At 38.6% G+C, this 13,865-nt stretch overlaps 1 protein-coding gene across 1 annotated transcript; it reads right to left on the bottom strand.

Annotated features, from left to right (window-relative positions):
- Positions 1-3,832: 3,832 nt before the first annotated feature.
- LOC127343658 (4-hydroxyphenylacetaldehyde oxime monooxygenase) lies at positions 3,833-6,046 on the bottom strand. Its single transcript, XM_051369823.2, has 3 exons — positions 5,657-6,046; positions 4,945-5,516; positions 3,833-4,851 (listed from the first exon to the last, which is right to left on the bottom strand). Exons 1-3 carry the CDS (start codon positions 5,997-5,999, stop codon positions 4,228-4,230), a joined length of 1,539 nt encoding a protein of 512 aa, XP_051225783.1. The 5' UTR covers positions 6,000-6,046; the 3' UTR covers positions 3,833-4,227.
- Between the last annotated feature and the right edge of the window lie 7,819 nt (positions 6,047-13,865).

Below are 13,865 nucleotides of genomic sequence, written 5' to 3'. Positions count from 1 at the left end.
AATTATGTATTAGTTTATAGAATACTTCTTCTCTTTATTGAAATAAAAATGCAAGAAAATAAATAAAAAATTAATGTTTGGGGGTGGTGTTTGGAGACGCGACTGTGGAGCGTCGTCCCTAAACGCGGCACGAACGAAACACGTCCTTGGAACGCTCAATGCGACGTTACTTGGGGATGGTTTAGGGACGCGACTGGATGCTCTAAATGTACAATTATAGCCGTGGACGGAGTTAGTGTTCAATTGTGGAATGCAAACCTATGGATCCATTGTGACGAAGATTGCTGATGTTGTAAATTGTGAACCTACCGAGCAAGAATACCGATGGTTGTACATTGTGAATCTACGGGCAAACTTCGATTCCAGAAGACACACATACATGAAGTTCATTAATACTACTAGTATACCAAGTTGCCGACGATTGAATGCAGATGATTCGGTTGCTGACGCAGAGCTTTCGTACCGGGTACTAATGAATCCGCCACCGCGGTCCAACTACAACGCCTCAAAGCTGCTAGTGATAAATGGGGGACTACTTAGATCGATTTGCCGTTGCATTGCACTGTTTGAACGCGACGGCGATGCAATACCAGAGCCAGGATTTCCCACATGGTATGCTGAGTTTTTCCTCCTTTTTTGCACTACAAAAATATAGGCACGAAAGTACAATTATTTGTTTGAGTAGTAGGCGCACCAATATATCGAGAACGTTGAGAAAATTAGAATTTAGGTACCTCCGATCCATAAGTCTATTCACTCCTATGAGCAACACATATTATGGGTTGGAGGGAGTATTTATTTAACTCTATGATCCTCTTTTTCAAGGTGTGCTCTAATAAATGAGTTAGCACACAAAACACCATCTATTCTCAATTGTTGGGAAATGAGTTATTCCAAAGAAGAAAACTTCAAAACTCACGAGGATGATATGATCAGCAAGCAGCCGACTATGTCATGTGCTGCAGTTGCGGTGTTCGGACTTTGGGTCAGGCTGTAAAAGGGCAGAACAAAAGAGGTGTGGTGCGGCGCTCCGCTCGACTCCGGTGGGGGTTTATGCCATGCGCCTACGAAACGACATCAGCAACAACAACATATCGTAGTGTGCCAGGCAGGAGGCCTATCGATGGGTTGGCAATCCCCGTTTTCCGCTCAGTGCGAGTGCGAGAGTGATTTGGTCCCGCCCTGAAGCAGGATGATATGTAGGCCGATCCATACAACGGTAGGTCTAGTCATTTTTATTTCCGGTTTTTCTTTAGGTTCTCCAACTTTTTCGATTTTTCTTATGGTTTCTTTCGGTTTAGTGGGCATTTCGTTTTTCTTATTTTTTTCTTTCAAATTTGTTTTTATTCAAGTTTTGAATTTTTTGGTTTTGAATAACTTTTGAATCTGAACTTTTTAAATATAAAAAATAGATTTGAATTTTTCAAATATGATTTTTTCAATTTAAATATTTTACAAAGCTGTAACCCAAGAAAAATCTAGAGAAAAAACCTGAAGCAGCCAGGAGGCGAACGAGATAAATGGATCAGCCCAACAAAAGCGTTGACGCGGGCGGATCGATTTTCTGTCCCACATCGAGCGCGGAATAGAGGCACCCCGATGGGCGGCAAATCCTATACTCCGACCAGGTCGGTGTGTACGCTGTGCCGCACACCCCTGGTCGGGTATAGGGCCGGCCCATTTCGGCCTTTTTCTTCTTTTTTCGTTTTTTGTTTATTTTTTCGCTTTCGCTTTCGTTTTTGTTTCTTTTTCCTGTTTTTTGTTTCTTTTTCATTTTCATTTTTTTGCAAATTTCTAAAACGTTGAAATTTTAAAAATGTTCAATTCTAAAAACTGTTCAAACTTTAAAATTGTTCAAAATAAAAAATGTTTAAATTTGAAAAATGTTCAAATCTAAAAATTGTTCAAAGTTAAAAAATTGTTCACATTCGAAAAATGTTCATCTTCGAAAAATGTTCATATTCTAAAAATGTTCAAATTTAAAATATGTTCATGTTCGTAAAAAATTTAAATTTTAAAGAAAATTCAAAAAATGTTCAAATTTTAAAAATGTTTAATTTCTGAATTTTTCAAAAAATATATTTTTTGAAAACAATATTTTTAAAAAAATTCATAAAAATTAAAACATTCGGATTTCAAAACAAAAGGATTTTAAAAATATTTCTGCTTTTTTAAAAACGAAAATATATAAATAGAAACGAAAAAGAGTAAGAAAATTACCTGATGGGCCGCGGCCCACTATACAACCGCCGGGTCGGGGGGGTGTGCGGCACCCCATCCGCACCGGGGAATTCCTATATGCCGACCAGGTCGGTGCTCGCATCAAGGCCAGCACACCCCCGTGCGGTGTGTGGGCCGCTTGATTAAGGCGATTTTTACTGTTTTTTCTTATTTTTCTTTTCCTTTCCTTTTCTGTTTTCTGTTTTTTTTCTTTTTGGTTTTTTTTTTGTTTTTTGTTTTCTTTTTCAGTGTTTCTTTTTTGTTCTCTCGTTTTTTTCTGTTAAATTTTTTTTTTCGAAAATTATCAAATTTAAAAAATGTTCAAGTATGATAAAATTTGAACGAATTTTTAATCTTGAACGAATTTTGAAATTTGAACAAATTTTAAATTTTGAACGATTTTTAAATTTGAACAAATTTTTCATCTTGAACGAATTTTCAAATTTTGGAAGAATTTTGAAATTTGAACAAATTTAAAATTTCGAACGATTTTTAAAATTTGAACGAATTTCGAAATTTGAACAAATTTTTAATTCTGAACAATTTTTGAACTATGGACGGTTTCCAAATTTTGAACGAATTTAAAATCGAACGCAAAAAAAAAAACATAAATGAAAAACAAAACTTTACTGGGCCGGCCCACAGGCTGGGGAGGGTGTGCGGTGGGTGCACCGCACCGACCAGGTCGGTGTATATCACCCCCCTCCGCACCGACCCGATCGGTGTATAGCACCTCCCCCGATGGGCTGGTACTGCTCCTCGGTGGCAGTCTGCACGTGTGGACTAGTGGGCTGAATAAAAAGGGCTTTGCTACCTAATCCAAGTTAGGGCTGTTCATGTTGCGTCCCTGATGATTTTAGGGATGGGCCTCATATAGCATAACCATTAACGGGTAGCAAATTTTTCCACAAAATATATATACTATTAAAAATAATTTTCTGCGAAACATATTAAAACGTAAAAAAGGTCATAAAATTGAAAACATTTTCACGTGAGAAAAATTGTTTGTACATCCATGAGTTAAAAAAAAACTATTGGCATACTACTACAAATAACTTATTCAAAAGGTACATCAAAATTGAGAGAGAGTTCCCGAGAAGGAAAGTGGGAGAGTATAAATGAATCCACCTTTTCTCTCCTTGAGCAGATGATGTTCTATTTATTTGAAAGAAAAATGTGAGAAGTTATAGGTCCCACATGTTACGTTTTTGGTTCTTACCTCCTTTACAAAAATTAGCATGTTGAGTGCTTGCCATCCATATGGCGGGCTTAGCTTGGGGCATTTTGCCTTGTGAGGCTCACATGAGTGGACCCACGTCTTCCGGAGTCCTCTGTGCTGAGGTTCTTTTCATGGCTAGTGTCCTGCTCGTTTCTTGAGTTTTGGAATCCAGAGTCCAATGTTCTTGTGTTCTACGTACGTGAGGTCGGTCCAACCAACCACTTTTCCTTTCTCCTCCTATCGGTTCCTCTGGTGAAACATTTGTCGAGGATTTGCATGCCAGTCTTAAGAGAGTGGCACAACATGCCATATATGAAATTTTGTGTCAGTTATGGGTAGGTAGGTCGTGAACCCCTCACACAACATTGCGAGTAGTATTTATTGACTTAGATGTTGCATTAACCTGATACAAGGAATCGAGTTGACACCCGGTCTATGTACAACAACGACACACCTAGCCCACACATACTAATACAAACATATCACTTTTAACATAACTCAAAGATAGTAATAGCTTAAAGTGTTGAAGAATCAATCTGTATCTACGATGCGCAGTTGTCGCCATCGTAGAAAACTTCCACTTAGTTACTTGCTAAAGTAAAAAAAAAAACATAATTGGGAAGACTAATCTAAAAGATATATAGCTAGGGGATACTGAGCTTTATCTGGCCATATGTGGTTCCAGCCATCTGATCTCGCTGCCGAGTCGATTCTAGCCGTCCATCTGAACACTTTTTTGGCTGAGTTTTTCTACGCGCGCCGTCACCAATCTAGCCAGTAGACACCTCCTATGGAAAGTGGGTCTGCTTCTTGCAGGATGGAACAAGGTAAAGAGGAGTCTTCCTGCAATAAACTTGTCTTCCGGTCCCTTCCATGCTCACATCTTGGCTTGTCATGCCTTGAGGTAATTCCCAATCAAATGAATGCAGCAAACTAGCAAGCGTGAACTCTACGATTGTCGTGCCCATGTGGATAGCTGGGCAGATCCGCCGCCCCGCACCAAAAGGCAGGAGCTCATAGTGTGATCCATGAAAATCAATGGAAATGTCGTCAAACCTCTCGGGGTAAAACTCCTCAGGTTTTTCCCAACGGACAGGGTCCCTCCCTATAGCCCACACGTTGACGAAGATCCTTGTCTTGGGTGGGATATCATAGCCGAGGACTTTTACATGGTCCATCGTCTCCCTTGGAACGAGCAGCGGGGCTGGTGGATGTAATCGCAGCGTTTCCTTGACGACCATTTTCAGGTACTTGAGCTTAGAGAGGTTGTCGACCTGCAGTGTTTGTTTGTCGGCAACCATATTCCTTATCTCTGTCTGGGCCTTCTTCATCACTGCCGGGTTCTTGATTAGCTCAGACATCGCCCACAACAATGTCACCGAGCTTGTGGTTGTGCCACCTATAAACGCATCCTACATAAAAGCATATATATTATATAACCATGTTATTGTTATTTTGAAGCTCTATGCAGCCAGTATATCACATAAAACAATTTGTTTTAGTACCATGATGAGAGCCTTGAGGGGGTCTTTTGTGAGTGCTTGTCCCTTCCAGAGATTGATCAGCACATCCACAAGGTCATCCGTCTCAGGCTTCACCCTTCCCGGGTCCATATGTTGGCTGATCACCATCTCGAAGTATGCATCCAGCTCTAGGAATATCCTCCGGTACCGCGCCTCTAACCCGACTAGCTTATCGAACCACCGGCTCATCGGCGACGCAGGGAAGAAGTCTTGCGCGGAGAAGGCGGAGAGGGCGACCATGGCTTCGCTGAAAACCTGCTGGAACTTGGCGTATTTCATGAGCTTGGCACCGCTCATGCGACCGAAAGCCACGGTGCCGATGAAGCCGTCGATGAGCGTGAAGAGGGTCTCGTTCAGGTTGATGGGTTTGGACGGTGGAGACTGCGAGAGTGATTGGATAAGGTTGCCAACTTGAGCTTCTAGCGCGTGCGAGAAGGACTGGACGCGTTTGCTGCTTACGAGTTCTGAAACGAACAACTTGCGCCTCTCACGCCAGCTTTCGTTGTATGGCGAGAATGCGATGTCTTGTTGCCCGTAGGTAATTAAATTTGCACCTGGAGTACATAATTTTCCTGGTTCAAATTATATTTCACAAACATTTCGAATTTTTTGTTTTCACTTAAAATTATTTCTAATAAGAACCGATGTAGTGTGTTATCTACACATACTCTACACTCGGGGTAATAGAACTTGCCTGGGGAGGAGGGTCGGCTGCAGCAATGGACATCATGTGTCTTGAGCACCTCCGTAGCCGCCTCCGGCGAGGAAACCACGACGGCGGCGATGTCGCCGAGCTGCAGGTAGACGACTGGGCCCAGGCTGCGGGCCAACTTCTGCAGTGACCGGTGGGGCTCTTTCACCATCAGGTGTAGATGCCCTATGATGGGTAGCCTCAGGGGGCTCGGGGGCAGACGGATGGCGTTCTTCTTGTTGCGAACAGCTTGGAAGTACAACAATATTACCAGAGGAGCTATGAGTAGTGGTACTGAGAATAGGAGGACATGCTTGAGTTCCAGAGAGGGGTCAAGGGACGCCATTGTTGTTTGCCCTTTTGGAGAAGACAATGGTGCGCCAGGGACATTTGGATATATACACGCACACGTATGTAGAGAAATAGAGATAGCGTACGCCTTCATTGATTGGCCCGTGAAGGTGAATGATTGATGTTCCTGTGGAGCGTTGGCACGTCGTGATCACCATGGGGTTAACGCAGAAACTTGTCTGCAATCTTTCAGATCACCCATATATACAAGCCAATCCCAAGTTTACATCACAACAATTTTCCTAGAAACAGATTCGTACTGGAGTTGAGCATTGACAAACAAGCCAATGCTTAAATATTGGATATCATGTGGTTTTGGCACCTAACTTATCGAACATACTCCCTCCGTCCATAAAAGAATGTCTCAACTTTTAAAAACTTAGATGTATCTAGATGCATTTTAGTATCTAGATATATCCAAATTTATTCAAAGTTGAGACATATTTTTTTTAGACGGATGAAATATTACACAATATATATCGTATTGGGTTGCACGATCGGAAAGGACTGGATAAAGGCAACTATCACGACCCATTTGTCCCTTGCTAGATTTCCATTTTCATATTTCTGGTCTTTCTATAACTGTAAGCGTGCGCGTGCAACGCACGTCTCTAAAATATAATAGCATATACCTTTGAAATTTTATTTACTTTCAACCGAGTTGATGTTTATGTATATATATTTTTTCACCGAGCCACCGAGATAGGCCTCATGGCCCACCAATGTAAGCGTGCAACTTAAGATTTACATACACTACGCGTCTGTTAAAATCCAGAAAGCACAAAAATATAGTACAATCTATCTATTATATATTAAAAGCAAAATATGGATGATTAATAGAGCTACCAAGTTAAGCCACATCATCTAAATTATATTAGCAGTTAGATATAAATTAAATGGTTGTGATTTAAGGAATGATTATTAATTACGTAATCGGCTGTATCTTCGTTTGACACATTCAATATAAAAATAAAACCATATCTATAGCTTTTTTTTTCCTCTGGTCCATAGTAGTCTTTTAAACAAGGTGGAATCTCCTAATTGATTTTTTGCCGGAGCATATCTGTTCAGATACAAGACTCCAATCACAAAAAGGAAAGTACGCTCACGCTAGCTACGCGGGTCTGTTTAGGAAACAAAAAAATTAACAGAATAAGAAGGGATACAAGTATAGATTACCATAAAAAAAAGATGTACACGTACAGGCTTATAGCTAGCTAGAAGTTGAAAGCGTGATTTAGTAGAATTATGTTTTCTATAGCTTGATCTTATAATATAGTGAAGTTTAAACGTATATAAGTGTATAGATATATGCATGTGTGCACAGTCAAATCTATTACCCTCCATTGAATAATGGATGTTTCAAATTTGTCTAAATTTAAATGATGCATTGCTATATACTAAAAACAATATAAAAAAGTGTTTTTTGAGGCGCCAAGTTAATCAACACAAACAAAAAAATACAAATCAATGATTTCAATTATAACGTTTAAAATTACTCGTGTACAAAGAGATCGGCAATGACCAACATCACACCGGGAGAATCGCTTGATGGAGTGCCGGTCGCTCATCGATTCATTGGTTATGTCCAGATGTTACATGTAAATCTTGTTCTGCCTGCCGTGTCAGGCTGGGTCCTACAAAAAGTGCAGCACATCCATTTGAAGAATTCCATAAATTCTAGCAACACATCAACTGGTCTGAGTTCAGTATCTATAGAATTTACTTTGTCTAGCACAATTAACTTTTATCAGTATTTTTTATTCTCAAAATTAAAATGTATATAGGAGATTTTAGTGTCATGCATACTCGAATTCTCCTGAAATTAATTAGTACCAATAAAATATTATTTTTGATAGATTAGAGTGTGATGAGAACTTAATTTCAAAAATTAGTGCAAGATAAATTGGTAGGCAAAAACCTACTCAAATCCTACAAAAACAGATAACGAAGACGCTGTGAAAAAATCGTTAAAATATGCTTATTTTCAACTTCTAGGTAGCTAAAATATGCTTATAAAAAGTGAAATAAAAATCCCTAGGAAATATAAGCATATGCCACAGGAATAATAACAAACCACATGATTATACATTACAACGTTAAAATTCAAAGAACACAAATTTCAATAGCAAGAATGCATCACATCTACATAAAGTACATTTCACCATAATTGATCATGTGCATCGGAGCGACTTCTTAAAGCTTACGTGAAATATGGACTGAAAGTAGCACCCCACATGGATATTCTAAATCTATGTTCTGGACGATTATTTTGTTAAGATAGCTGTGTCGACAGGTTAAGCCTAGAAGACTGCAATACTAACATATAACATGTTTCTTCACATTTATTATTACAATGGCATAAGGTGTGAAGGAAGGGGAAAAAAATCAAAGATTATTTATCCAGAATAAATTAATACATTTCCTACAATACAATAAATACAATGCCAAACTTTCTAAAATTAATAAAGATAATGCCCTAGCATTTGCGAGGGCCACATTGCTAGTTGATTGAAAAGGAAATTGCAATGCAATCCTACTTTGAATTAACAATGAAAAGACGTGGTATTGAACAACATTATCTAGTTCTCTGAAAATGGTTCACCTCTTCATGCATGGGATATCATAGTTAGTGTGCACCTGCAACACACATCTCTATAAATAAATACAATTGTTTTTAAATACACATACATATATGATAGTGCGGGTGTTCAGTTTGGAATTTTCCTTTTTTTTTTCATCAGCAATCCATAAGATTTGCCAAAAACTACTCCAAGTGAACAAAAGAAACAAAAAGTTTACGAACATATGTCAATGTAAACATAAAGTGTAATTGTTGTGATTAATCATCCACACAACAGAGACAAAAAAAAGGTCTGCGCATTTGATTACTTAGAAAAACACACTTGCATTTCGAAAATTGCAACCATGATCCAAATAATTAAACTTGATGGTACTGTACATTTTGAAAGATGATACACATTTTGGACACTTCCTGTTGTCCTCTTGGAAAACTGATAGGAACCGAAATCTTGCACCAGCTCTGATGCCATGAGAAACTTAGATGTCACTGTTTATGTCTTGTTCATCTTGACTTGGGTCAAATCTATTCTGCACTAAGTATGAAGCTTGTAGAAGTTAAGATCTGCCAATATGGACACCGTTTCATGCTACTTTGTCTTGGTGCTCTTTTTATGCAATTTTTCCTTCAATGAACAACCAAAAATATTGTGATGTGCCCATATGTTTTCATGGAAATTTCTATGCCCAGTACACTTTGCAGCAAATCTAGGAGGCGAAATTTAACAAAACAATAGTCAGAGCGTAAATTTTCTTAGACAAAAAAAGAAATCATGTTTGCTCCGCATATTAAATCGTCTAATTTTGATACCTTTGTATGCTGGTTATAAGTTTATTCCCTATGATATTGTTGGGTATTCAGGTTAACAGAAAGTGATCATGCAATTACAAACTAATAATATGAATAGTTGGGCAGGAGAAGAGCTGCAGGTGAAGTCCACAGCATGCACGCAACAGTGTGTCCAGATAAATGTTTACTTTAAAAAGTGAGCCAAGAAAAAATGTGTCCATATACAGTATAATAAGTATGCTAATAACTATAGAAATATTGAGTGCTCATGTGTTCTTGGAGATGAAATGTATTACCATACTTTTCAAGTACGTCTTGTTAATTATAACCAAATTTTATAAAACAAACGACACGGTCCATATTACGTCAAAAGGTAATATCAGCCTCCCATGAGAAGTCAATAATGCTTCCTACACTTTCCATGGAAGTTGGCAAACACGCATGAGGAGGAATTTAATTATTTATTCACAGCAATGTAAATTCTAGAATTTATTGGCTTATGAATAGGAATTAATGACATTGAAGCAAAAAAAAAAGAAGGCACAACTTCTCAATGTTTTCCAAACACGTGGGAGATTCAACATGAGTCTTCAGGACAGAGATATGATGAGGCAGGCAGCACATGATAAATGTTTTTTTTTCAAAACATTTAGCGAAGATATTCCGTAACTTTAAGATGCCGTGAGCGAAGAAATAGTTATCTTCTCTTCGGAACCACTTCAGGAACTTCTTGGCCTCTGAATATCTCCTTAGACGTCCTCCTGTTTGTCTTTACTTTCTGTAGTGGCAGGAAAATGGATTTTTCTTCAGTTTCCGGTTCCCATGTTGAACAAACAACAGGGATCCAAAAGAGCAAGCTCATCATTAGTTAAATTTGTACCTTCGCATATGTGAGAAATATGTTTCTGGTAAGTGGACTCGAAAACTCGGGTATACTGAGCCCATAACAGTACAAGTTGCCTGCTGGGATCCTTCAAAAAATAAGTTACCTGCTAGGAGAAATAAATCTAGGGAGTCTTGGTGTTGAAGTTATAGCAAACCTGAGACTCTGCATTCATAGAAGGGCATTTCATGCAAGATAACTTTTCTTCAACAAGTCTTGAATGATGCAGGCGCAAGACAGAAAGTAACTCTCCAAGTTGCGGGAGTTGCTGGATTAAAGCAGACTTAATCTATGCCTACAATGAATTGATTTATCTCCCGAGTTATTTCAAAAAAAAAAAGATTTATCTCCCGAGAGTCATGGATAGTGGTTAGACATGAACTGGATCCCGTCACTTCAGATAGGCAGGGACCTTAATCCAATTTCATTGCCTATTAAAAGGGATAGGGTCTGATTTCGTTCTTGTTGTGCAGGCTAAAAAAAGTATCAATACAATTTCTGCATATATTGTCCTCTATAATTTTTATCCGAAACAAAAGAATTCTAAAAGCTCAGAAACTCACAAATGTAACGAACATTTGCATCTGGAAAATCTAGCATGTCATCTGGAAAAACCTGTATTCGATGATGCAGATATCAGCAGTGGTAACTGTGAACATTGCCTAGCTATGAAGTTCAGATCTAAGCACTATAGGGGAACAAAATAGAAGTAGAATCTGCGACTGGTATGGTCGTAATAGAGATATCATGGTCAAACTGCGGAAACCATTCCCTGGTCATCAAAAAATTGTCAGAGCATTACAATAACGAACAACTAACTATAGTAAGTTACTTCGAAGTTGGCCTACTGAGTGTTCATCAATGTTGAATTCTTGTTTTCATCAGCTAACAGCCAAATATGGTAATAATTTTTTTTGGAAGTGGATTCCTTCTATTGGAAAATCTGGAGGTATCCTTTGTGGTGTGAGATATGAGGTGCTTGAGGTACAAACAGTAAAGCTGGGGGAGTTTATGATTTTGATGTTCCTTTGGGATAAAATAAAAAAAATGTAGATGGGCGGCTATTGTGGTATATGGACCTGCTCATGATAATAAGAAGGATGAGTTCCTTGCTGAGTTATCTCTTTTCTGTAATTCTGTTGATTGCCCTTATTTTGTTGGAGGGGATTTTAATATTTTGCGTACGTTTGCGGAGAAAAATAAACCTTTTGTGTTATCACATTACTCCGATACTTTCAATTCCATTATTCATACGCTTTGCTTGAGGGAGATTCACATGACGGGAGGGTTGTATACTTGGTCGAATAAACAAAAGAATCCTACCTTGGAGAAACTTGATAGGATTTTGATGTCTCCTGATTGGGAGTTGTTGTTCCCCTTGGTCTCGGTGAAAAGATTGGTGAGAGACCAATCTGATCATAATCCCCTTGTGTTAGATACTGGTGATACGATTCTCCCTGTAAAGAAAAGGAGTTTCAAATTTGATACTATCTGGTTAAAAAATGATGAGTTTCTTCCTAAAGTTGAATCGATTTGGAAGCAACAGGTTAACAGCTCTGATCCTATTGATGTGTTGAATATCAAGTTGAAAAGGTTTAAAAAATATTTTAAAGGCTGGGGTTCAAATGTCTTCGGCCATATGAAAAAAAGAAAAGTGGAGGTATTAAATGAGCTCGGGATGTTAGAAGGTAAAGAGGAGAACAATACCATTTTACCTGATGAGGTTGTGAGGAGAACGGCTATTTTGGTAGAGTTGTATAATGTATATGCGGAAGAGGAATCGTATTGGCACCAAAGATCTCATGCGAGATGGCTCTTACATGGTGACAAAACACATCCTATTTCCACAGAATTGCGAATGGGAGAAAAAGAAAAAATGTTGTCCATTCCCTTGATGATAATGGGGTTCTGGTGGAGGGTACTGATAATTTGTTGAAACATGCCACATCTTATTATAAAGAGCTCTTTGGACCTGCTCCTGCTAATATGTTTAGTCTTTCGTAGAACCTATGGAGTGATGATGAAATTCTGAACGAGAATGATAATATAAATCTAACCAGACCATTTACTACAGAGGAGGTTAGAAATGCTCTCTTTTCTATGAAAAGTAACCGTGCTCCTGGATCGGATGAGATTCCCACTGAGTTCTATCAACATTGTTGGGAAGTAGTAAAAAATGATGTGATGAACCTTTTTCATAATTTTCACAATGGTAGCCTGAACTTGCAGCGGTTCAATTACGGGGTTATAACCTTACTGCCAAAGATGGCGGATGCGAATAAAATTCAGCAATATAGGCCCATTTGCTTACTTAGATGCATTTATAAGTTGATTACAAAAACTTTAACCATCAGGCTTGATCCATATGCATCCAAGCTTTTTAGTATTCAACAGAATGCTTTCATAAAAATAGACACCTGATGGATGGTGTGTTTTATTTGCATGAAGTTATGCATCATGTCCATATTAAAAAGCAAGTTGGCGTGATTTTGAAACTTGATTTTGAAAAAGCCTACGACAAAGTGAATTGGGATTTTCTTTTAAGTTTTCATGAAGCTAGAGGTTTCTGTCCCCTTTGGTGTTCGTGGATTCGACAGTCGCTTCATAATGGGACGGTAAGTGTCAAAATCAACGATAAGATGGGTCCATATTTCCAAAGTGCTAAGGGGGTTAGACAGGGAGATCCGTTGGCTCCTTTCTTGTTTAATATGGTGGGTGAGTCCCTGACTAAGATGGTGTTACAAGCACAACATAACGACCTGATCTGTGGTTTGGCTCCTGATTTGGTGGATAAAGGGGTCGGTATCCTTCAATACGCGGATGATACGGTGCTATGCTTAACTCATGATCCTGAAAAAGCTGTGAACGGAAACTATTGCTTTACTTGTTTGAACTCATGTCTGGACTCAAAATATTTTTTTTGAAAAGTGAGATTTTTACCATCAATGCTGACAATGAGACCACGAGATTTTATTCTGACCTCTTTAACTGTCAAGTTGGCCAGTTACCTATGAAATATTTGGGTATGCCGGTAACCTTTGCAAAGTTAAAAAAAATGATTGGGATGTCCTCGATGCTAAGATGCTTAAAAAACTTGATTCCTGGATTGGGGACTCCGCAACCTCGGGAGGTCGCTTAATCCTTCTGGATTCCAGTCTCGGGGATTCCATATTTCTATATGTCTATGTTCCTTTTAAACAAAACCTTTATAGAAAAGTTGGATAAACATAGAAGAAGCTTCTTCTGGGCTGGTAAGAAAAAGAAAAGGAAGTATCACATGGTCAAGTGGTCGAGAATTTGTCGATCCAAAATTAAAGGAGGCCTTGGGGTCAAGGATCTCAGAAAACAAAACATTAGTCTCCTTTGTAGTATTGTAACACGATCATACGGTATGGAGGTTAAAAAATGTTCCGTCCACATGATGGGAAGACAATTTATAAGGGCTCACTCAGTGAGATTGTATCCATGAAAGCTGCGAAGCTAATGACTAGGTCATGTGGATATAATCGCATGTGAACGAGTGAAATAGTCTTGTCGGTAACGAGACTGAACTAGGTATTGTGATACCGATGATGATATCTCGGGCAAGTGCCAGTATCGAATGAACA

Source organism: Lolium perenne, chromosome 3 (genome assembly GCF_019359855.2).
Source record: "Lolium perenne isolate Kyuss_39 chromosome 3, Kyuss_2.0, whole genome shotgun sequence".
Taxonomy (NCBI): domain Eukaryota; kingdom Viridiplantae; phylum Streptophyta; class Magnoliopsida; order Poales; family Poaceae; genus Lolium; species Lolium perenne.
This window is presented reverse-complemented; position numbering and strand designations above follow the sequence as displayed.